This window comes from Sus scrofa, chromosome 8 (assembly GCF_054392235.1).
Source record: "Sus scrofa isolate SSC_HxYL_T2T_F1_AM1 chromosome 8, Sscrofa_HxYL_maternal_Yorkshire_Landrace_v2.0, whole genome shotgun sequence".
In the NCBI taxonomy this organism is placed as follows: domain Eukaryota; kingdom Metazoa; phylum Chordata; class Mammalia; order Artiodactyla; family Suidae; genus Sus; species Sus scrofa.
The window spans coordinates 127,291,221-127,317,627 of record NC_139390.1 but is presented as its reverse complement, the minus strand read 5'-3'; the positions used below and the strand labels follow the sequence as shown (position 1 = coordinate 127,317,627).

At 39.1% G+C, this 26,407-nt stretch overlaps 1 protein-coding gene across 1 annotated transcript in view; it reads left to right on the top strand.

Moving 5' to 3' along the window:
• The first annotated feature begins 3,555 nt into the window (after positions 1 to 3,555).
• MTTP (microsomal triglyceride transfer protein) overlaps positions 3,556 to 26,407 on the top strand; it is a 50,015-nt gene continuing 27,163 nt past the window's right edge. Inside the window, 7 exon segments of the mRNA NM_214185.1 lie at positions 3,556 to 3,671; positions 10,816 to 11,003; positions 12,541 to 12,684; positions 19,840 to 19,947; positions 21,655 to 21,771; positions 22,065 to 22,204; positions 24,172 to 24,322. Of these exon segments, the coding sequence (NP_999350.1) occupies positions 3,611 to 3,671; positions 10,816 to 11,003; positions 12,541 to 12,684; positions 19,840 to 19,947; positions 21,655 to 21,771; positions 22,065 to 22,204; positions 24,172 to 24,322 (909 nt within the window). The 5' untranslated portion in view covers positions 3,556 to 3,610.

Sequence of the window (26,407 nt, the reverse complement as noted above, 5' to 3'; positions counted from 1 at the left end):
ATGGCAAATGTTTCAAACCCAGGTCTCTTTTATTCTTTTTGATGAAAGGCACTTAGATTTTTATTTTCTCAAGGAGAATTCTTAAATAATACCTTTTCAAATAGTATATGTATTCTCCTCTAATTTTTACCTTGGTATAAAAGACACTGTCTATCATAAGAATACACATCAGGGAGTTCTTGTCGCAGTTCAGTGCTTAATGAACCCGACTAGCATCCACAAGGACTCGGGTTAGATACTTGGCCTCGCCCAGTGGGTTAAGGATCTGGCGTTGCCGTAAGCTGTGGTGTAGGTTGCAGATGTGGCTCAGATCCTGCATTGCTATGGCTGTGGTGTAGGCCAGCTGCCATAACTCCAATTCCACCCCTAGCCTGGGAACCTCCATTTAAGACCTCTCTCAGCTTCTACCTAGCTTTGAGTCTAGGCCCCACCCCCCACCGCCCCCGCTGTTGCCAAACACTGCAGATGCTCAAGTCCCTTACAGTTACCCCCTCCTGGGTATCCCCTGGTTCTGCATCTGCTGATACAGAGGGCTGACTGTTTTCTTAACCTATCGAAAAAATTTTTTTCAGGATTCCTTGAAAATGCTAATTCCCTCACTGAATTGAAAATACTGTTAGACTTTATTATGACCACTTGAAGAGTCTCTCTCTGTTTTTTTTTTTCCATTAATGTCATGCTTCTTTCTAGAGCAGAGTAAAGTATTCTGATATTATAAAGACCTTTTTCTCTCTAGAGCTATCATACATTCTGACTTAATCTATCTATATATGGTAGAGCAGTACATTTCCTTCCAACCTTTAGTGGGGTAAAGTTCACTTATCTTCTAATCTAGGAAATGAGTTAACTCTGAACAACCTCTGGTACTCAAAAGAACCATGACTGTACTTTGGAATTAGCAGTCTTTATTTCATAGTTTCTTATTATCACTGCAAAATGATAGTATAGCACATATTCCCAGTGTTATGTACTTACTAATGGAATTTCATTGTTTTAAAATCTATTATTTGATTTTGACCTGGCCAACACAAATCAATTTTTTCCTCTGGAACATCTAACCACAGTGTTCTGTTAGCCTCCATGCAAAAGTGTGATGGACTTATTGAAAGATAGTCCCAGTTAATAGTTCTATGTCATCCGTAAGAAATCAGTCAGTTTTTCCAAAATCTATCTGTAATATATTTTAAGTAAAGGAGAATGTTGCATCTCAAGGCCTCAAGGTTTGTTTTACTATGGTCCATAAATCATTTTACTAAATTAGTTTGAAAATCGTTTTTCTAATATATGAGGTGATTGTTAGGATATACTACAAAATGTAAAGTTCTTGGCATAGTGTATTATACATAGTAATTATTCCATAGATGGAAGCTCTTGCGGTTTTTTTTTTTTTTTTTTCAATTGTTCTGTGCTTCTGTCTTGCTTCACATGCTATGAAAAAGAGCTGATGAGTTTGGGGAGGTGTCTCCCACCTGTAGTGCACAAGGTTTGCTTGGCTTGATCAGCAGAGCTACGGAAGAGAATGCCTCTCTTTGGTACATAGAATTCACTGAATATGGAAGGGGTTTGGCATTTTTATTTCATCTCTGTGAAACAATCTTTAGTCTTTCAAATATCTTTGTAAAAAATTACAGGCAAGATAGAAAAGAATGATGGTATTTATTACCAATAGAAACAGTCTTATTTGAACATCCTATGTTGAAATAACTACTTAATACAGTGACTCATAGGAGCTTTCTAGTGGTAGGCAAATGAAAACAAAACAAATGAAACAGCATTTAATTTGTTAGGCAATAGTGATATGCCTTTTATTGGTTGGACTCTGATAAACACCTGACAACAAATGGTACTTTACCCGAAGAGACACGTATCATGCACCACATAGTCTAACCATAAACATGTCACTGTGAGCCTCAAGTGGAATACGAAAGGCAGTTTTCACATGATTCCAGGTAGTCCTTAATTTGAATAAGTAAGTATTTAAAGCTTAAGTGACTATAGTGGCTTCGTGTTACTGTGCATGTAATGCAGAAATTGTGGGAATACACAAAAATCTATTCAAATGTAAAGCACTAAAGCGCTTTTCACATTACCTTGTATTTGTAAAGCCCACTATTCATAAAAACATTTCTTCAACAGTTAATTTTCTAAGACCATTTTCTGTTTACCCCAAGACAAATTATTTATATCTTTAAGGTGATAGTCACAACCAAATATTTTTTGTGTAGGTAATTTAGCCAAGATTTATATATAAAACAGGTTAACAAGTGAAATTCTAATCTCAATAGACAGTAAAGGTGAACAATTTCCACGTTTAAGATCTTTATATAAAACATAATTCAAGGAGAAATACGCTTAACTCTGGAGATTTTAAAATTTTAGATTTCATCTTGTAGCCCTTTCTATCAAGTTGACTATCTTTTACCTGGGTTGTCTAGAAGATTTGAACTTAAGGTTAGGATTCTAGAAGAGGCTTTAGAGAAAGATGAGGGTAAAATTAAGACCCTCATTCTATGCTTAAGAACCCATTTTATGGCTATAAGTATTTTCTAGTTCATTCAAATAGCCCTTTGCCAGCACCTTATTCGTTCCTTTGCCAAAACATCCCCATATGCTCCCCCCAACCACCCCGTTTCAGTAGGTTTTGTTCACATCAGGTTTATATTGCAGGAGTTTCCAAGGACAAAAGTGGGTTTCGTTCGTGTGGCTCCAATCACACTAAGTTATTTGCTTTAATTGTAGAGAAGTTTCCTAATTAATTTTCCGCAGCAAAATTGTTAAGGGCTGGAATTCCCCTCTTGAATTTCTTCCTAGAATTAGGATTCAGAAAGCACAGGGGATTCCATCCAGTTGGTTTGGGGACTCAAGATAAGTGTTTCTTGTCATAGGGGTAGTTAGAGGTCTACTGTGATAAACTCAACTGCTTGCTAGTGTGCTAATAATGACAGACACATAAGAATCACACGTAAGGAGAATCATCTAGGTTTCAGAAATCAGTTTTATCATTTTAACATTATTTTGAAGGGATTGGTGGTGGAAGTAAAAATTTTTAAATTTAAATCCTATAATTCAGAATGATTTTTTAATAATAGCATACACATGGTATTAAAAAACTCCAGATGACCATACAAGACAATAAAATTCAATGAAATGTATTTGAGTTTGCAAATCCTCACCACCTTCCCACGTAAAGTGGTAAACGTGAAGACAGGCATTTGATGTTACGGGAATGAGGATGATTTATGTTTGGAGCAGAAAAGTATCATCATCAGTTTTCCTTGAATGTCTATCAGTACTTCTGAATTTAAAGGATGGTAGACTGGTTTACTTGAACTCTCAAAAGTGACATTTTTTTCTTGGTCTTCCTTATTGAGTAAAGAATAAATAAAAAGAGTGAGAGATTGGAAACCGGAGCCCACCAAAGTTTAATCATTAATAGTGGGCCCTTCTGTGAACTTAGGTCCTGATTTTGGAGTTTGGAATCTGACCTTTCCCCCAAAGATAAACATTGTTGCAGGTTCGAGGAGGGTCACTCCCTTGCTGCCACCGCAAGAATCCACTTCTCAGTGACTCCTCGCTTGGAACTGGATGCACTAGAGGGGAGCTGGTCAATATGATTCTTCTTGCTGTGCTTTTTCTCTGCTTCATTTCCTCATATTCAGCTTCGGTTAAAGGTACGTTCGTGTTGCCTTTTGCTAAACTATAATTTTAATCCTTGAGGGGGAAAATTGTGTGGGTGGGTGTGTGTGTGTAGTGCAGTGAGAGAGTCCTAACTAACTCTTTAAGCCATCTTCAAAACCATGGAACTTTGGAATGTTGGTGAAGGCAGGACTGGGTTGGAATGAAAATCAAATTCAAATTCCTACATACATTAAGAAAACAGAGGCTCCTTTTAGTTTCTTGCTTCATTCTCTCATTCATGGTGTATTTTTAAAAAGGGAGAAAAAAGATGCCAGCTATTGTTACCTTCTGCTGTTGGTCACTCAGTGAATGCAGCTCCTTCATTTGAATTGTAAAAGTGGGTTTAAAAAACCAGTTCTTAAATTTCCTTCTAGTTGCTTAGCAATGGGACATCAAGAAGAATTAGATCCAATGAAAAAGGCATTTGACTTGACAGAGAATTATGAATGAAATGGTAAAGTCTGTATTTAATTCCATTACCATTCAAAAGAGAATTATCACGGTTATGAATTACAGAAAATAAAACGACATGATATAGATTTTAAGAAATAAGACATTATCTTTGGAAAAATAGTGTTAGTCATTTTAGATTCTATTTCAAGATAAAACTGATTTTAAAACACCTAAGGATTGATATCTTTCAGAGGAAATAAACATTTTATGAGTAATGGTTTCCAAAAAACTGTATGCAATGTATTCATAGGGAATCTTGTTTTAAGTCAATTCATTTATATATGCGGTGAATTTCTAGATGTTGTACCTGTAAAATGATCACTTTTTAGAGTCTCTTAAGATAATTCACCATGAATGCCAGTTGATCTAACACATAACTCAGCATGATAGGATGCGATTTCACTCACTGTGAACTCTAAGTAACTGATATAAACAATTCACTTGTAAACTTAAAAAGCCCTTTAGGGATAACTGGCATTTTTTTTTCATAAAGTTTATCTCAAGAAATTTTTTGCGTTGAAAATTTCCACTTGAGGACAAGAGACCATCTTTGTTACCAGAACAATAAATGGGGACTAAATTATTTCACCCAAGCAAATCACACTTTAGGTTCTTGAACTAAAGAACCTGAGATAATATATATATATTTTAGTAGTTTCTCAAGTATTTTGTATTTAAACGTACAACCCTTAGTTGGATGAAAACAAATTTTAATGAGAAAAAGTTTTGTAACTTACACTTGATAGGTAATTGTTATACAGAGAGCTTACTCTTTTTGTTATCTGTCAAGTACACTGTTGAATATTTGAAATACGATTGATTTATATACCATGAGATAAGACCTTATACCATGATTTTACAAAAAACAATTGAGATATAGTAGCTATTGTGGTGTTCTCTTTTTTTCCCCACCTTGTAAGTGAGCACATTGGATAACTTGATGTTTTTAAATACATGCTCTTATAAAGATTTAAAAATACACACACACACACACACACACACACACACATGACAATGGACAATGGCATGCAGGGAGCTATGACCTAGAACATAACAGAGAGCTACAGTTTGTTGTATAAGCTCAGTGGCAAACCCAGAATTTTAGATCCTGAAGCTTATGCAATTTAGGGGCAAAATTTGAGAAAAGATAACAAAATACCTTACTTTTTCCAAATGTTACTGAAAAAAGATATGGCATATGTACACAATGCCAAAGGCTCCCTTCCAAGCCTGGGTTTAAGTGTCATTAACTTCACAGTACAGCTGCTTATTCCAAAAACCATGAATAAAAAGTACAGGACTTGACAGCTCTCTGTCTCCCTAGATTTGGTAATTTCCTGGTTTATAGTACCGTGGTTAAATTATAGATTCCTTACCATTTGTAATGACTGACATTTAATAAGCAAACTACTTATGAAGAGTTTACTTTAAAATCAGGCCATTATAAATTTGGGGATGCCATACATTGCTTCATAACTCATCTCAAATTTACTTATCAATGCAACTGTCCAGATCTGGGTGGAGGGTGAGTACTGGTTGACCATAAATAAAGAGGGTATAGGAGGAGTTTAGAAGAGGAGGAGTCATAGGGTCTGTTTAGAAGAATATGCTGAAAGAGTGAATGTTCCCTACTTCTTTTGAATCACATTTTATAATGGCGGGTCTATTCTCAGTGCCTCCTTTTGTTACAGGTTTCACATCCTCTTCAAGGATTAAACCCCAAAGCCTCTGGCCATGTCTCCTTGTAATGCCCCTTGCCCCAACTTAACCAGCCTGGGCTGCTCACTCCCTGCTAGAGAAGGAATGTTGCCCATTTCTCACCAGGCCACCATATAACCTTTTCCCCGTGCAAATAAGGTATCCTGCCTGAGACCAATCAGAAGATCAAATCAGGTCCACATCATAGGGTATAAAGACTATTGCAGGAGTTCCCATCGTAGCTCAGTGGTTAACGAATCCGACTGGGAACCATGAGGTTGCGGGTTCGATCCCTGCCCTTGCTCAGTGGGTTAAGGATCCAGCGTTGCCGTGAGCTGTGGTGTAGGTTGCAGATGTGGCTCGGATCCCGTGTTGCTGTGGCTCTGGTGTAGGCTGGTGGCTACAGCTCCGGTTAGACCCCTAGCCTGGAAACCTCCATATGCCGTGGGAGCAGCCCTAGAAAAGGCAAAAAAAAAAAAAAAAAAGACTATTGCAGAGTGAGTAGGGCCCTCTTTTTAGCCTGTGTGCATGTGAGTCCTCTCTCTTCCTCTCTGAAAATGTACTTTCACTTCAATAAATTTGTAAAATGTCCACCCTTCCAATGCTTTGCTTCGGTGAGATGGTGCCCGAGGAAATTGTGACGCTATCACTTTGGCTTTTCTTTATAGTACTTCTTCTTTCTCCCTCACCCCCATACATACTTTGTATTTAATCCTATTACCTCTAAACCTGAATTGTTCCTTCACCCTCAGTCTTTCTCTCAGTCCATAGCCCTACCATACTTTTCAGTCCATTCACAAAAATCATCTTCCCTATTTTTCCCCATATCCTTCATCTTTCTCTTTTACTTCTGGCCTTCTAGTTTTCTGTTGGATTCCTAAATCCCATTACCTATCATTCTTATCACCACTGAAAGTCTCTTCAAGCCTTACCTTTATTAATTTATCTCTACTTTGTCTTTTTGCTTAAGTCAATTAACTGTACTATTATATTGATCTAGGTTTAATAAAAGAATACTTCTTAAAAAGTTCAAAATTGGAGTGCCTATTGTGGCTCAGCAGTTTAAGCACCCAATGTGTCTCTGTGAGGACGCAGGTTTGATCCCTGGCCTTGCACAGTGGATTAAGGATCCAGCGTTGCTGCAAACTGTGGTGTAGGTTGCGGAGGCAGCTCAGGTCCAGTGTTGCTGTGGCTATGGTGTAGGCCAGGAGCTGCAGGTCTGATTCTACCCCTAGCCTGGGAACTTCCATATGCTGCAGGTGCAGTCATAAAGAAAAAAAAAAAGAAAGAAAATTCACACTTAAGAGTTTCGTTCTTTTCAGTAAGAAATTCTCTCGAAGGGGCACATGGAACAGGTACTGACTCCTTTTGAGACTAAAATTAATTTCTCATCTAGTTTTATCTACCATCAATTCCAATTGCCATTCTGCATACTCTACAGAGCAATACCCTAAGAAAGAAATTTGGTCAACAGTATAAATGGAACTTGCCCCTGCTGCCCAGTATTGCTAGATCTCAGAATGACATAAACAGAGAAATGCTTATCAAAGAGCAAAGGATAACAGGGACAACACTTTAGCACAATGGTTATTTGAACCATTTTAAGCATTATCTCCTGTTGAAAGAGGTAGGAAAAAATTCTGGGAGAACAAAGCCCACTCTTTCCTGTGCTTTATCTCTTCCAAGGCATAGTTAGGAACTGATACATTATATTATATTGTCCCTTTTCACATTCTTTTGACCAAAGTAAGGAAAAAAAAAAAAAAAAGAACAGCATGATAGTTTGGAAAGCTTTGAAATTAAAGAGACGCTACCATCCTACAAAGTTTTCATAATTATTTTAATCAGAGGACACCTTCAGGTAGTCCACAAAACTTGGATTTCAGAAAATTCCAACGACAAATTCTGTATTATATCTACTGTTGGATTGAATGTGGAGTCAGCTTTTCTCTGTGGCCATATACTGCTTACCTTTCAGAATTGCTGTGAGGATTAGATAAGACAATATGTATTTCCTTTATGCCCTATGTGGAATTTGATAGGTGTCATAAAAAGAGAGCCTGTCTGGAGTTCCTGTCATGGCTTAGCAGTAACGAATCTACCTAGGATCCATGAGAGTGCAGGTTCAAACCCCGGCCTTGCTCAGTGGGTTGAGGATCTGGCATTGGCATGGGCTGTGGTGTAGGCTGCAGGAATGGCTCAGATCTGGCATTGCTGTGGCTGTGGTGTAGGCTGGCAGCTGCAGTTCTGATGTGACCCCTAGCCTGGGAACTTCCATTGGCTGCAGGTGTGGCCCTAAAAGGCAAACAAACAACAACAAAAAGAGAGGGCCTGTTTGACCAAAATATCTTCCTGGCCAGAAAGCCAGTGTTGGGACCTGAAGTGGTGTCCTCAGCAGTCTTCCCCAAGTGCAGAAGCGGGGATCAGGGAGGGTAGAGGGAGGCGCAGACTTTATCTCCTTCAAGGTGTTTCCTGACTTTGCCTTCTGTTTCTCACACCTGCAATTCTGCCTGGCATGGTGTCTGGACAGGGCCTGTCTTTGTGTGTAGACACTTGGGTACCACTCCTGCACCTCCTTCTCCTGGCTTTCCTCGATTCCTAGTAAACTCCGATCCCCTTTCTTTGAAGCTTTGTCAGATCATGAAACTTCGCTAGCCAAAACTCTCCAGTGTCTTCCCATCTCACTCAGTCAAATTCGAAGTCTTTATAAACGTCCCCCTGGGATGCCCAGCCACGCGTAGGTTCCTATCTGACCTTATCTGCTTCCGTTGTGTCTTCCACTTACCAAAACTCCAGCCTCTTTGGTCTCCCTGCTGTCTCTTCATTACCCCTGCATGAACCCTTCTCAGAGCCTTTGACCTTGCTATTCACTCTGGGGAGGGCTGGGGAAGTAGGGATGTGGGCAAGGAGGGAGGGGCTGTTCTCCCTGCAGATAGCCACGTGGCTAGCCCAGTCTTTGCCCAGAATATTACCTTCACACAAAGCTCTTTCCCTTAATGTCCCATTCCCTTTCCGGTTTCATTTCTTCTTCAGTCGCACTTCTAACATACTTTATAATTTGCTTATCTTCTTACTTTTTTATTGCCCATCCCCTCCTCATTTAAATGTAAATTTCACAACAGGTAGATATTTTGTCTGCTTATTAATTGGTATAGCCCCAAAGCCTGGAAAAGTGCCTCCTACCCAATAATAGGTGTTCAGTACACCCTTGTTGAATGAGTGATTGAATGAATGAATGAATTCTTAGCTCACTCCGCAGGAATGAAAGATTTCAACCTAAGAAAGCATAAGATTTCTATGTGTAAAAGTAAGAGCATAATCTCTCTCCAGACAGGATGTTAGTGCTACACTACTAATTTCCTGGGTGATCTTGGATAAATTGTATAACCTTGATTTCCCCTCTATAAAATCAGGCTAATAATAGTACCTACCCCATTAGGTTTTTGTGAGGATTACTTAAGTTAATGTGCATAAAACACTTAGAAGAGTTGATTAGAGACAGTATGTCTTGGCCATTTTTGTCCTCTGGGCAGTAGGTGCTGTACTAGGTGATGGAGACTGTAGATAATGAAGACTTTTCAGAGGTTTCTTGTAATTTTTGGCCTTCCAAGTAACTTGACTTCTTTTCTCAGCTGCCTTGCTTCTGTCCTAGTCATCTCAACCTCCTTTCCTGTCCCTCCCCCGTATTTTTTTCTTATTTATTTATTTTTCTTTATATGGCTGCACCTGTGGCATATGGAAGTTCCTGGGCTTCAGGTTGAATTGGAGCTGAAGCTGCTGGCCTACACCACAGCCACAGCAACTCGAGATCTGAGTCGCATCTTCGACCTACGCTTCAGCTCATGGCAATGCCAGATCCTTAACCCGCTGAGCGAGGCCAGGGATAGAATCCACATCCTCGCAGAGACTATGGTGGGTTCTTAAGCTGCTGAGCCACAATGGGAACTCTCCCGTGTGCATATTTCTTGAGGAAACAAAAAGGCATTGTTGCCTATTACGGTCATCTGGGGAATGCTACCCTGTTAGCACTGCGGAAAAATGTACACTGAAATTTTTTTTACTATATCCTGAGATTTATGGATAGAAAATAATACGGAAAGACTTTGTATGATCATAAACTTCAAGTCATCTCTGAAAAAGACTTGATCTTTCTCGTTTACATTTCTTTGGGTTAAGATAAACTTACTTGGAGTGTATGTGAACTCCTCCATAGATCAGCTTTTTTTGTTCATAAATTTGACTTGTATACTATTTGACATTGTATCATCCCTGTCAAATTAAAGCCTGTGCTAAGATTTCATATAGGAAAACATCATTTTATTCAGGAACAGCTAATTTAAATTTACATATGCATAGCCTTGAAATGTACCTTCATACTAAAAGTTTACTGATTAAATTAATAGAATAAATTACATTGGATTTTCTTAAAGTACTCAAAATTACATTGGATATTCTTAAAGTACTCAAAATTTTATGGGACTGCCTTCTAACTATCAAAATTGCTTTGGCTTTAATCCATTGTGTTTAAATGATATGTTAATCACAAACGATGGTTTTTATTAAATTATAAAGCAATCTCTGGTTGAACTTCTACTTGCATTCATATTCATTATACCTTAACAAAGCTGGTAGGGGAGAAATCACATTCATATCATTTAAAGCAATATGATGGTATTTCTTTAAAAAATGTTCTATAGTTTATCCAGGGCAATATGTAGATCATGTGCTTTTTGATTAGCGATACAAACTAAGGTTTTCTAAAATGGAAGCTTATTTATTTGTTAGCCGTTATTTTTGCTGTTGTTCAAACCAGTGATTCTGGCAGATGGAAAAGTGATACCATCTCTCATTTAGCAAGAACTTACTAAGTTCCCATTGGGTACCACTGTGCTGGACGAGGAATTCCTGGATGGCAAGATAGCACAGTCCCTGGCCTATTGGATTCCTTACAACTAAGACTTGACTTGTGTCACTATCTTCATGCAGGTCACACAACTGGTCTCTCATTAAATAATGACCGACTCTACAAACTCAAATACTCCACTGAAGTTTTTCTTGATCGGGGCAAAGGAAACCTCCAGGACAGTGTGGGCTACCAAATTTCATCCAATGTGGATGTCGTCTTACTGTGGAGGAGTCCTGATGGTGATGATGACCAACTGATCCAAATTACGGTGGGCATTTTCTACTAGAGATATGCAAAGATTAGATGTCAGCCAAGTCTTTGAGAAGTACACTCTTCGGTAGCACTTCTTTCTGCTCTTGGTCACATAGTCATTTAACTTGTTATCTGTCACTAAAATAAGTAGATACACAGTTTTGAAGTTTTGGCTAATCAAAAGGGATCTGATCTTTCCAAATTGTTGAAGCAGGCACATGCAGCCATATGCTGGAAGATGATGTTCAGTTCTATATGTCGTATTAATAGGTACATTAAACTAGAATCCATTAATAGGTACATTAAACTAGAATCCATTGAAATGTTCTGGGAATGAGGAGTCAAGAATCCATGTTACGTGAAATGCAATTGAGACCACTCTTACTGAAGGAGGAGACAAATTATAACCTCCCAATTTTCCTGAGTTCCTTAATACAACAAGTGAAATTACTTGTTGTATGATGAGGAAGTAAATGTATTCTGCATTCTTCTTGAGGACAGAACCAGGCGTTCCCCTGAATGGCCATGTTTGGTCAGTTATGATGCTTTAGATTTATGTGTTGACAAAGAAGTTCCAGTTAGATGGCTTCTGGGGCCTCTTCTGGTTTTAGGATATAGTGATTCCATATTTAAGGACCTAAAGGCAATAGATTTCTTTCTTTTTTTTTTTTTGCTTTTTAGAGCCGCACTCATGGCATATGGGGGTTCCCAGGCTAGGGGTCAAATTGGAGCTACAGCTGCCGCCCTACACCACAGCCACAGCAACGCAGGATCCAAGCCTCATCTGCAACCTACACCACAGCTCAACGGCAATGCTAGATCCTTAACCCACCGAGTGAGGCCAGGGATTGAACCTGCAGCCTCGTGGTTCCTAGTTGGATTCGTTTCTGCTGCACCACAGTGGAAACTCCAGATTTCTTTAGAAAAGTCAATTCTTCTTCAGTGTGAAACAGGTACACAGGACTGAGATGTGCTTCATTGTTAACTGATAAGTAGTTGTTGATACACTGTATAATGAAGTGTCGTCTTTACTTCTTTGGGTGTTTCTAATAGCTCTGTGTTTTCTAAGTTGGCTCAAAACTCTCTTATCCTCCTCTCTAAACCGTCTCTCAATAGAACAGTAAAGTATTCTCCTTTTCAGTAATCAGACTTTTCATCTTTAATTTTGTATGTATCAATGAAGTCCAGTGGGGCAAGATTCCTTTCAAACAAATGGTACAGAAAGTGCAGAGATCAGGTAAACAGCCATAGCTCAAAACAAATGAAGAGTGACAGCAGCATTAAAGAGCCCACTTCTAGTCACAATTATTGTAAACCTGAAGTCATAGATTTCTCCAATGCCAGTATTCTTTTAATCAAATTCAAAGACCCAATTTTTGAATAACTTCTCCATTCTTTTAAAGTTGATGGGTAGGTCCTATGAGTCATGAATTGAGAATGATAGAAAAAATGAAGGCCAACCCTGTTCTGTTTGGCCTTACCATTTTATTTTCTCAGAGACTCTGAGGGAAACAGACATAGTTTTTCTAATAGGTTTCTTTCCATGATTCCAGATAAAAGATGTCAAGGTGGAAAATGTGAATCAGCAGAGAGGAGAGAAGAGCATTTTCAAAGGAAAGAAGCCACCCCAAATCATCAGAAAGGAAAACTTGGAAGCTCTGCAAAGACCTGTGCTCCTTCATCTAATCCATGGAAAGGTAAAAGTGATTTTTAGAGTCCTGCCTCTTCTTCTTTTTCCCATCTTTGTATTTTTCTTTCCTTCAGTAGATGTTATTTTAGGTGATCGTGATGTCACTTCTTTTATGAAAGATGGAATTTTTTGAAGAACTATTAAACAGAAGTTGCAAAAGAAATGTTTCAGAAGTATAAATCAAGGCATTGAATTCACTTACATTTTCTAGCCATTTATGTTCCCTATTTTTATGAAAAATCTATGTAGTATCAAATATATGTTTCCTGACAAGGGGGCATTATTAAAGGATGCATTCCTTATTAAATTAGGAAGGAGTCAAAAGATATTGTAACACAATGGGTCATCATAAATAATTGGATAAATTCAGGAAAGTGAACAAATTATGAAAATGAAATGATCTAACTTAGATAAGTGATATTAACTTGTCATTAGAATACCAATAATTGGCTTAAGTACAAAATTGAAGCTTTTGAAGGGGCATGGCATTTCTAGGATAGAGTTGATTTTTTCAAAAAGTATTTTGAGATTATTTTAACGACGACTTTGAAAAGCATTTTATATATTAAAGTAATGGATGGACTCTATAATATATGTTGGAAATTTGCTCTGAAAATTCTTTTTTTTTTTGGTTTTTTTGCCATTTTTTGGGCCGCTCCTGTGGCATATGGAGGTTCCCAGGCTAGGGGTCGAATCGGAGCTGTAGCCACCAGCCTACGCCAGAGCCACAGCAACGCAGGATACGAGCCAAGTCTGCAATCTACACCACATCTCAGGGCAACAACAGATCGTTAACCCACTGAGCAAGGGCAGGGATCGAACTCGCAACCTCATGGTTCCTAGTCGGATTCGTTAACCATTGCGCCACAATGGGAACTCCCTGCTCTGAAAATTCTTTAGGTGTGCATTACTTATGGTTTGAGTCTAGTCTATTAAAATGCTCTTATTATGTTTGGAACTGAGAAGCAATTGTGATCTGTGAATTTTTAGGCATTACAAACATGATGCCTGGGTTTATGAAAAGTGTAGATGTTATACTGACATGCATAAAAATGTATTAGTGGAGTTCCTGCTGTGGCTCCTTGGTAACAAACCTGACTAGTAGGTCAGGTGGGTGGATTCAATCCCTGGCCCCGCCCAGCGGTTTAAGGATCCAGTGTTGCCATGAGCTGTGATGTATGTCACAGAGGAGGCTTGGATCCCATGTGCTTGGGGCTGGGGCTGGGGCTGTGGCATAGGCTGGCAGCTGCAGCTCCCATTCAACCCCTAGCTTGGGAACTTCCATATGCCATGGGTGTTGCCCTTAAAATTAAAAAAAAAAAAAAAAAAAGTTACTTTTCGAGTTCCTGTCTTGGCTCAGCGGTTAAGAACCTGACTGGTATCCATGAGGATGCAGATTTGATCCCTGGCCTCACTCAGTGGGTTAAGGATCCCGCCTTGCCCTTAGCTGTGGTGTAGGTCGCAGAGGTGGCTCTGATCTGGCGTTGCTGTGGCTGTGGCATAGGCTGGCAGCTGTAGCTCCAATTTGATCCCTAGCCTGGGAAATTCCATACGCAGCAGTGTGGCCCCCCGCCAAAAAGTATTAGCAAGTATGAAAGCTTACTTTTAGGAACTAAAATAGGAAAACAGAAAAGTACCATTGTAGTTAAAACTAGAAATCTCTGAAATTTCTAGATTAGAAATAAAAACAAATACTTTAAAATACAGATTGCAGACTTGTTAATATACTGCTATTCGTGATGCTCATTTTTAATAAAGTACTAAAAAAAGACTTGCAAGAAGGATTATTGTGTCATCACCTCTCCTACAACCAAATATGAATCACCGGTTCAAGAATGCCTCTCTTCCTTCTCCACTTGTCAAAATACTTGTCATGCTTCAGACTTTGCTTACAGCCCTTTGTTTGATCAAGTTCACACCCTTCTAGCCAGCTGGAAATACCCATCCCTCTTTAGAACCCTCTTAGCGCTTTATGGTTCACTCACGGCCCTGGTCCCTTTCCTTTTGGTCATTTGTGTTCATTGCTAAATTACGGGTTTGGGTGGAGAAAACTGCCATTCCTCTTTCTAGTCCAGTCCCTCCCCCTCACCTCCAGCTCCTCTATTCCCTTCTTCCCCAAAGCACCCAGAACCAGGCGTTGTACTGACCAACGTGGTGTTCTGGAAGCCTTTTCCACCATTCTCTCAAACCCCATCCTCCCTTGGGCTCATTTCTATCCAATCAGGTCACAGGATATTATAATTATCTCCTTATTTGTCTGCCTTCCACATTCTAGAATGGTTCTCTTGGGGCAGCAATCATATCTTTATCTCTGTATATGGAGCACCTTGTTCATAATAGGAACTCAGTAAATGTTTGGAAATTAAAGGGATGGACAGATAAAGTTGTGTTGGGCTAAAATGAATCAGACTTTGAGAAAGGTCTATTGTTTGCTTAATAGTAGCTAAAACATACTTAGCCCTCAATGCCTGCACTGACTGAAGGCATTCAGGATTTCTCTTATCTCCAAACAGCCCTAGGAAGCAGGTGTTGCTTTTTCATCCTCCTGTGATAGATAAGGAAACCAAAGTCAAGAGTAGTAAGGAAACTTGCGTAGGGTCATACAATTGGCAAACCACGGAGCTGGGATTTAAAACAGAGGGTCTAATTTCAGGGTCTGTACTGGAAACCTCTATGTTTTACTATCTTTTCTAGCTGGAAATTATTTGGGAAAAAACCCATATCTCTGGTTGCCTTCATTCTTCACCTCATCTGTTAACTCGCTTGATGTTCATGTGGCACAATTTTATTAACGACATGAAATACTATTATTTTCTTCTCTGGCCTTCCAATGTGGCAAGCGGCTTGAGCCATATAATAGTAATTGCATTTATAATCTTAATGACAGCCAATCATTTTATAGCCCCTTTGGGTAGCAGTTGACTACAAAGTCTCTTGTTACACATTCAAAAGGACTCAGTGCCCTCCCTGTTCAAAGGCTGGGCTGGAGCCGCCACATCATTATTTCAGGGATTCCAACATGCCATTTCTATGGGAGCTATGGCTTGTGGTGATTTGCTGTAGCCATAGGTTAAAGTACAGTGTGGTATCTTTCAATCATACAATAAAGTAATTATTAGAAAAAATATGACCCTGAAGACTAAGGAGCCACGTGGAATTTTTAGCCACATCGCTGTCAAAAAGATCATTATTTAAACTATCACTTCCTCTTACGATGGGAGAAATTATGAAGAGAAAGATTATACTGCTGATTGGCCATTTTCTCAAAGAGTATTTTCTACCCCAGGCTCAATTTAAGATTTGCTCCCTGAAATTTCTGTGATTTCAAGGATACTCATCAGCATGTATTTTTGTCATCCTTGTTTTAAGCTCCCACATTTCCATTATAAAAGATATCCCATGGAAATACTTAGATGAATATTTATCACATGTATTTTTTCCCATCACATTATCTCCCTACTCAAAGGTTTAGGCATGACTCCAGTCTTATCTACAAATTATAAGTGAAATTGGAAACATGGCAGCTTTCTGGTTAACATGGACATGCAAAAGATGCTTCAAGATACAGCATGGATTCTTTTTTTGGCCTGAAACGCTAAGCCAATTAGCTGGACTATTACCAGATTTCTATTTCTGGTTTTCACTATTAATGTTGATTATATTAATCACGTGGCTGCTGAGTCTTCACTTTATCTTGTGTTGTTTCTAGGCACTGACTTGCCCTCTGAATCTGGCAGTGTGGCTCCTGTATACACACAGAACCTCCAAAAGAAATGTGACACCTTAAAAACCTTCTAATTCTTCATGTATTTCTTCATTTGTCTGTTTTCTGATGTACCATTTCCTAGCTATGCTCTGTCTTAGATATATATCAAAGAGACATAGCTTCAGCTGAGTGGACCAAATAAAATGACCAATCTCTGTTTGCTGGGATCCTTTTTCTTTACTTTTGCTATTTGGCCAGTTAATGAAATTTTGCTTTCTCTTATTCTTTTGTTTGTTTGTTTGTTTTTTCTTGTTTGGTGGCCCTGCAGAATATGGAGTTCCCCAGGCCAGGGATCAGATCAGATTTGCAGTTGTGACCTATGCCACAGCTGCGACAATGCCAGATCCTTAACCCACTGTGCCGGGCTGGATATCGAAGCTGCGTCTTGGCGCTGCAGAGATGCCACCACAGGTCACGGCAGGAGCTCTGCTCTCTTTTATTCTTAATTAATGGATAAACTAAGTGGATATCTACTGATTCCAGGGGGGAAATGGCCCTCAACACTTGGCTGGAAGAGTCACCCATCTTCCTCTGTGTTTGGTCTCCTTGGATTAAAAGCTTAATTTTTGATTAGGTTGCGCCACTTCCGGTCTCTAGAAGCTCAGGGGACTTTGAATTTAGATAAGAGTCCTCTGCTTTTGGATGATCAGAGCTCATGTCAGAACTGAATGAAGTAAATCAGCTTTATGGCCCACATATCATGACTGACTTAGTTCCTGTTGTGAAATAATGAATTTAAGATTATTGTGACAGCCACATGGATTGAAATGTAAACTTCTGACTGCATCATGATTTTTTTAATGATCAAAAGCCTACTCGATTCTAATAGTCTTGATATTAGCTCATATGGCTACCAATGGTGTCTTCACTTTGGATCTCACTGGTCTGTGCTAAAGGAAGAGAATTTAGGCCCCAGAAGAAGCAGGCATACAAAGAAAAAGAGACTTGTTCACTTTACTAGTTCTGGGGAAACAACAAAGCTAATAGAAGGAATGAAAAAAGATTATCTTTCTGTCTCAGAGTTTGCACTGCGCAGCCTGCCAGGAATAAGAATTTTTAACACCATTTTCAGAGGGATCTAGCATCAAGTTCGAAAGAAGTCGGCCAGGAATTTCTGTTGTGGCTCAGCAGGTTAAGAACCCAACTAGTGTCCGTGAGAATGCTGGTTCGACCCCTGGCCTCACTCAGTGGGTTAAAGGATCTGGTATTGCTGTGAGCTGCAGTGTAGGTTACAGATGTGGCTCAGATCTGACATTGCTGTGGCTCTGGCAAAGGCTGGTAGCTGCAGTTCCAACCCAGCCCCTAGTCCAGGAACTTCCATATGCTGCAGGTGTGGCCCTAAAAAGGAAAAAGAAAAAGAAAAAAAGAAGAAGAAGACGTAGGTCATTAACGGGAGAGCGTTTAACCTTATGCATAGTCTAAGGGTTAGATCGGAGAACTGGGTTTCCTGAAATGATAGTTTGGGGTTAGAAGATGCAAACTATTGCATTTGGAGTGGGTAGGCAATGAGATCCTGCTGTACAGCACAGGGGACTGTATCTAATCACTTGTGATGGAACACGATGGAGGATAATGAGCAAAAAGGAATGTATATATGTATGTGTGACTGGGTCACTTTACTGCATAGCAGAAATTGATAGAACATTGTAAATCAACTATAACCAAAACAATTTTTTTTTCCATAGGTAAAACTTCTTAAAATAGTTGGGGCAGAGTTTGTAGCCTGGAAGGAAAGTGAGGATACTGATAATAGTAAAGGTATTTTCCCCACTAAAGACTCTTCTCACTTTCTAAAGTACTTAAGGCCAAAAAAAGTCACAGGCCTTAGGCATGTGTGCATTGCTATTGGTGAACCCTCTGACTGTATGTGGGCTCAAGCGATCCAGTTATAAACCTCAAATAGTCATGATATTTGGAGATTGCATACTCCCAGATATTTGAAAAGAAAGTTACACTATAATTCCTAAAAGGAAAGAAGACCTAGTTTATAAAATAGAAGATCAGAAACTCAGCCCTGGTGCTGAGAAATTGCCAGTGATTTGTTTGAGAATATGATACCATGGATTTTCAGACGCTGAGGTCACTATTCCAGTTCCTTTTTAACCTGGACAAACACGATTCCAACATTTATAGGTTCGTCCAGTGTAATGACTAAAATTGATTGCCGGATAAAGTACCTAGTAAATCTGTCACTAGGCAAAGTATATGTAGAAAATAAAAATAGAAGTTTGAGGCACTCTTTGGCTAATATAGGCAAAATATTCTCTTCTGAGGTGTGAGAGTTTTAATGTATGCGGAATTGTTCCGATTGCTATTAATTAAATGTATTGCATAATTACTAAGCTTTTGGTTTTACTCGAGAAGTCATGGTTGATTTCTTAAGAGAAACAGGGAGGCATTCGGGATATTTCTGGTAGAAATGCCAGCTATAATTACCATAGGCTTTGGGAATTTTTACAGGGAAGCTATATTCATTCTGTCCATTTCTAAATCATGTGATGTGTTTGGAGTCAATACAGGGTGAAAAAATGACAGCCTGCTTTCCAGAAAATTCTTTATATTTTTATCCTTGTTTCTTAAACATGAGCTACATGATCAAAATGGTATGAAACCGTGTTATCACCTCTATGCCTATAAATATCAAGGATGAGACGAAGCTAAGATAAACTATTTACTATTGCCGCCAAATCACAGTCACCTTCCTCCTTCCACCCTCTTTTCTTCTGCCTTCTGGGGAGAAACTCAAAGCACTGCCTGGGCAGGCCATGCAGTGCTAGCACCCTCGATCTGCAGTCTTTCAACTTTCTCTGTCTCCTTATAAGCAAGGCCAACACGAATGCTCTGGAGGGCCAGAGAACATCATTCCTGCAGCATTTTGTCCATGCGCATTTTTGCAATGTGGGCCCTTATCATAGCACTTAGAGGCTGTGCTCTCGGGAATCTTAAACATGGAGACTGCCATTCTCTTCCAAGAGTCTATTTCTTTGATGTTATTTTAAACGTTGGTTAGCTTTTGTTTCAAGCAGAACTGCAGGTAGAGAATGCATTCATATGTCTGAAGAAAATATTCCTGATTTCTCTTCCTTGGGCAATCCTTGTTTTCACGGAAATCCCACCCCATATAAATGCTTTCTTTCTTTCCCTATGCCCACTATAACTATGCCCATCATAGAGCCTTCATTATCAGTCTCCTGTAATGTCATGTTCCGATGGTCTAGTTTCTTAGAAATAGATATAGCTTCTTTTCACGAAAAGAGAAATCTCAGCTTGGAGTAACAGATTGCTTTCTCCCAGAATTGATAGGGGTGAGAATCTAACTCTTCCTGCTATTTATTTAACCAAATCTGGTGAATAATGCATTCTTACGCTATTTGTGTTTGTCCTCCCCCCCACCAGGTCAAAGAGTTCTACTCTTATCAAAATGAACCACCAGCCATACAGAATCTCAAGAGAGGCTTGGCCAGCCTCTTTCAGATGCAGTTAAGCTCTGGGACCACCAACGAGGTACTTACTAATATTATTAAGGATCCAGAACCTGTTTGTCAATAGAGTTACCAAAATTGCTCATATGGATTTCTATTTGTGGAAATTCAGTTAAAAAAAGTTATCTCTACAGTAATGCTCAGAAAAGGAGAGTGGGCTGGTCCTCTGGTTTATGTATGAAACAAATTGCCATTTATCCTAACTTGTATTCGAATACAGAATAAAGGGAATTAGAATAAGTTATACTCAGTAGACCTATAGAATGACTGAATGGTAGAGATGCAAAAATCCTTTGTTCCAGTGGCATCACTGTGCATCACTATGCCTTAGGAAGTTTATTAAAAATATAAATGAGTTCCCGTCATGGCACAGCAGAAACGAATCCGACTAGGAACCATGAGGTTGCGGGTTTGATCCCTGGCTTTGCTCAGTGGGTTAAGGATCCCCATTGCCGTGAGCTGTGGTGTAGGTTGCAGACGTGGCTCGGATCTGGCGTTGCTGTGGCTCTGGCTTAGGCCAGCAGCAACAGCTCCGATTAGACCCCTAGCCTGGGAACCTCCATATGCCGCAGGTGTGACTCTAAAAAGACAAAAGACAAAATAGATAGATAGATAGACAGACAGACAGACAGACAGATTCCGTAGATTTACTGCAGATATTCTGATTCAGTAGATTAGCATCTATATTTTAATAGTTTTATCAGCTAATGCAGATGCACCATCAGTTTGAGGAACCACTCATTGTAAACCCCCTTCATTTCATGAATAAAGAAACTGAGGTTAAACCAGAGAAGATAAGTGGCTCTCCTGGTATCACACCTGGAGTCAAAAGCAACACTGAATCCAAATTTACTTGTCTAAGTATAGCCAGTGTAGGTGAGAAAATCTGATGGCAGGACTGGGCCAAGGGAACACTGGTTAGCTCGTTAGAATGGAAATTGGGTATAGTGCTTGTAGCGGCCAGAGGAAAGGCTCAGGAAACCGAGTCTGTGCTGGATACATTGGCCTACATTCAAATTGTTTTTTTGTTTTTTTGCGTTTTAGGGCTGCACTTGTGGCATATGGAGGTTCCCAGGCTAGGGGTGGAATCAGAGCTACAGCTGCTGGCCTAAGCCAGAGCCACAGCAACACAGGATCTTATCCGCATCTGTAACCTACACCACAGCTCACCACAATGCCGAATCCTTAACCCACTGAGCAAGGCCAGGAATTGAACCCGCAACGTCATGGTTCCTACTCAGATTCATTTCTACTGTGCCAAGACAGAAACACCTCAAATTGTTGATATGACTTATGATGAGTTGAATTAATCCCACAAGTTTTTTAAAGATTTCTAATCACACTCGGTTGGTCAACACGCACGTGCACGCACACGCACATGCAGCCTACACACAGTGCCATAAAAGTCACCTCTTCTTGCTACATAATTAGAGGTTTTGACTGTGACCAGAACATTTGTCCAATTCCTATTAAACACTAAAGAGAAATAGGAAATCCTTTATTGTTTCTAGGGCAATAAGAAGGTGCTCATAAGACTCAAAGAAGACAAAAAAGAAGTCACATGCTACAGGAAACACTGAATTCTTTCTGTCATCTTATCCTGTCCTCCTGGACAAAAAGGCAGTCCCCCATGACATATTAGGACCCCAGTTTTCAAGCCACTTCCCACTGGAATTCAAATGGTCTATGTGAGAATTCCAAACATTATATGTTTTGCTTTTCCTTTTAGGTAGATATCTCAGGGGATTGTAAAGTGACCTACCAGGCTCATCAAGACAAAGTGACCAAAATAAAGGCCTTGGATTCATGTACAATAGAGAGGTCTGGATTCACAACCCGAAATCAGGTATGCTCGCTCTCACTATCTTTAAGGCAATTAAATAATTACAGTTTATAAAGATTAATTAAAAATAATAGATGAGTAAGTTCCAAAGTAATTTCGGAACATATATAATTTGGGAACGGGTATAGTTTTATGCAATATGAAATGAATAGGTTTATTTTTAATATATTGTAGGTTTGGGTGACGGGGGAAGGTGTGCGGGGGAAGCTCTCATGACGAGGGAAAAATAATATGCTATTTGGTTTGACTCAGAGATAAAAAGCTGATTGCTCATACATATTGATGTATTTATTTAGGTCTTGGGTGTCACATCGAAAGCCACGTCTGTTACTACCTATAAGATAGAAGACAGCTTTGTTGTAGCTGTGCTTGCAGAAGAGATACATGCTTTGAGGCTGAATTTTCTACAAACAATTGCAGGCAAAATAGTATCGAAGTAAGACAATACTAAAATTTAAATTTTCTTGACCGTCTTTTGATATACTATTACACTTGGTTTAATGTGTATATATATATATAGTACTTGTTTTGACTGCGAGCTCCTTGAAAACAAAGATTATGTCTTATTCATCTTTATTTTTCATATTATCTACAATTAAGCATAAGATGTAAAATACTTAATGTTGTAAAATAGAAATTCATTCAAATCAATTGTTTGTGAATAGAATTTAAATTTTGCAAAGGCAAACCAGATGATTCATTTTGGTTTGTTTTCTAATTTCTTTGTCAAATGTTTTTAATATCAAGGTTAAAAAATAGTGGCATTTCTGTGTTTTCTCAAGACTGTTTTTTTGTTATTGTTTTTGTTGTTGTTGTTGTCTTTCTAGGCCTGCACCCCTGGCATATGGAAGTTCCCAGATTAGGGGTTGAATTGGAGCTACTGCTGCCAGCCTATGCCACAGCCACAGCAATGCCAGCTCCGAGCCGCATCTGCAACCTACACCACAGCTCACGGCAATGCCAGATCCTTAACCCACTGAGTGGGGCCAGGGATCAAACCTGCATCCTCATGGATACGAGTTGGGTTTGTTACCACTGAGCCACTACGAGAACTCCTTGTTATTGCTAATAAACACAAAAAAATTCCATGGTAAAATGATGTGACAGCTTTTGATGTGATTTATAGTACTTACAGATTCAAGCCTGTTGTTTCAATTTGAGAAATTTTCTCTGGTCAGAATAGTTCTTACAGGCTTTAGAACTAGAATTTCAAAACTAAGAGCATGTATTGTTTTCAGATTTTAATTTAGAAGAAGAACATTTTCTAGCATTAAATGTAAATTTTGTCTTACGCCATTGTTTTTCAAATGTTTCAGCTAAAGTAGCCTTAATGTCAAAGGTGAATGGTGGCCAAATCTTAGAAGCGCCTCAAGCCATACATGCTTGAAATTTTATTGAAGTCTCATCTGGAGTAGAATTCTGCATTCTACTTTGTACTGCATCTCTATTATTTTCATATCTTTTCGTATAAGATTAATATTTTTAATGACTTAGGCTTATCAGGTTTCCATTGCTCTATAACCACTGCAAATTTAGTGGCGTAAAAAGCAGCAGTCATTTTCCTATTCTCTCTCCTAATTCTGGGGCTTGCCTTGGTCCCGCTAGGCATGCCTTGCTTGGTGTCTGTTATGCAGTTGCAGGCAGTCACTGAGCAGAGCTGGTTCAAAGGCTACTTCCTCACCTACTTGGGGTCTGGGCTGAGAGACTCAGACTACTAAGGTTCCTCTTGCATCTCTCTGTATCTCCATGTGGTCTGTCAACCTGGCAGTTTCAGGTAGCCAGACTTCTTACATGGCAGCGCCAGTCTCCAAAGTATGTACCACCAGATGAAAGCTGAATTCCCTTTTGTGACAGTCTCACAAGCCACATATTGAAATTTCTGCTGTCCTCTATGAGTCAAGGCAGTCAGAATCCTGCCCAGGTTCAAGGAAAGGGATATAAATGCTATACCTTAAAGAGCCAAGGTTCTGAAAGAGCATATCAGACAAAACTATTACTGAGGCCATTTTTGGAAAACACAATTTTCTAATTGGCTTAGTTAATAAGTAACACATAGTCGTGTAAACGATACCATTTTCAGAGAGCTGGGCTAAATCCAAAAGAAGTAACATCTCATATCTTGTTTAGCGTCCAGGCAAATTTTCTTTCCTGTAGTCTCCTGTCATAATATTTTGAAAATCCAGACTGAAATTTTCAAATCTTTGAATAAAATTGTTGCTCCAACAAGATTTTTATAATCATCTTGAGGTTTCTGTTATTGCTGGAGATAATCACAGTTTGAAAGACATGTTCTTATAGAATTTGAATCAATTGGTATCTTGTTTGCCAAAATAATGACACTTAGTAGCTTGTTCACATGAAAGAATGCTGCTTAATATGATATTTCTCTTCCTTGTTATGCAGGCAGAAATTAGAGCTGAAGACAACAGAAGCAGGCCCCAGACTGAAGTCTGGGAAGCAGGTTGCTGCCATCATTAAAGCAGTTGATTCTAAGTACACGGCCATCCCCATTGTGGGCCAGGTCTTCCAGAGCGAGTGCAAAGGATGCTCTTCTGTAAGTGTGGGCAACTGCGTTGTGTGGCCAAACATGGGAATAGTCATGGCTTAAAATCCTGTCTTCCTTTTGTCTCCAATGGAAGCATCAGTTAATCTTGCGAGAAAAGTTTACAAAGAACTACCAACCACACCACCACTGAGTTGTAGTGAGAGTAACCTACTAATATGCTCCAAAGATGATGGGTAATACAATAGCAATCAACAAATGATTACCATCCACTCATTTTAAAGAAAAAAATGTTAGGACTTAAGGACAGCTTTTCCATGGCAGCTTTTAGAATGCAGGGGGCATAAGGACCTAGTGAAGTTAAGGGGAAGCATATGGACAAAGCTGAACCCTGAAAGTTCTGCCACGTGGTAGTAATATATCCACAGGTGAAATGTTTCACTGAGCTCAATGTTCTGAGAAGAGCTTTGAGGACTGAAAAAGGATACCAAGCCCTTTGCCTAGATTAGGAACACTTACTTACCACACCCCAGCCTCCCCTGTAATTACAGCCAGAAATGAGATAGACCATCCCCAAGGCAAAGTGTAGGTCATCTTGTAGCATTTTTAATCCAACAAAAAGATATTTACTGCATGAATCAGATGTGATATATGGCCACAGAAATGACTCTGAGTTCCAGCATTTCCTAATACTTAACCTCTTCTCAGGAGGGCAAACTCTTGGCTTCATGCTCTGTTTGTAGCTACCAGAAGATGCTCTTCCCTTAGATATTATTAGTGTTTCAAAAAGTAGAATCATCAAAAACTAATACCATAATCTGCTTAAAGTGCAAAGCACTAATTCCTTACTAGTTTCTTATATATACAAAAACAGAATTAAGGGAAAAAGGAAAATGACACAAAAAGTCATCATTCTCAAACTTTTTCTTTTGTTTTTCTTCCATAAATCATCAAATGATATCAAGCATTTTTTTCTGACCACACTGCTATGAGGCTAGAAATCCAGTGTAACTTTCTAAGGTCATATGAGATGGAAATTATTTAGAAAAGATGAAACCAAACCAATCGTCTTTTCTAATGCTGTTAATTTCTCCTCCCACCATTATCAAACATTATGAGCCATCTAAGATTTTTCATAAGTATTTCTTCCTTATTGTAGGAAAGGTTTATGTCTTTGAGGAACTGGCTTTTCCAACTTCAGTTTAATGTCACTATTGCAACCATTTAAAGAAAAAAATGACATCACATGGACATGTTCTCTGCCCTCAGAAATGACCCACTAAGTCTTTAGCTAAATTGCAGCTGGAATTTTGGTTTGGGATATCAATCCTCTTAAGATTAGACAACCAAAAGAGACTTGAAAAATAGCAAGATATGTGCTTGTTGCTTATGAGAAGGAATATACAACCTAAAAACTGGTAGCATGCTCAGTACCCAGAGTGATGCAGTTGGAGGTCATTAATGGGGTTTAACACATTTTTTACAACTAGGAGAAAAGTGGTAAACTATGAAAAACAAGTTTTTAGCCTATTTCTAAATCAAAAGCTGTCATTAGTTGGAACTATTCACTATTTCTAAAAGCACAGTAACACAACAATAGTGCATGTGAGAATTACCTTTATCTAAATACTACTCTACTTAACAGATACATGTAATGAATAGTTCAGACCTCAGTAATGTGTTACTGTTTACTATTGTTTGCATTTCATGCAGACAATAAAATAAAGAGAATAGGAAGTTCAAGTTATTGCAAAAATTGATTTTCAGTAAGGTTCCCGTATATAAGAAACCTGACACAGTTCTTCAGCAGTTCTGACTTTTTTCCCTCCAAAATACCCTGTTGTTAATGAAAATTCTGCAGAATTTCACTATAGTAGTCAGGGCCTGGCCTCAGATAAAATTCCCTACGTGTAACCATGGAATAACCTATATGCCAGAGGCTTGAGGTCATTTGAGCTAAGTACCAATAGCCAAAAACAGTCTTCCTATGGAGGACTTGTACTTAGGGTGAGCAGGCCTCTATATGTGCCTGTACCAGTCACAGAAGTGTGGTAGGGGCAGGGGACAATCGGGTGTATTGAGGTAAGATCTAAAAAGCTTCTTTTGCTGGTCAGATACAAGGGAAATTTTATTTCT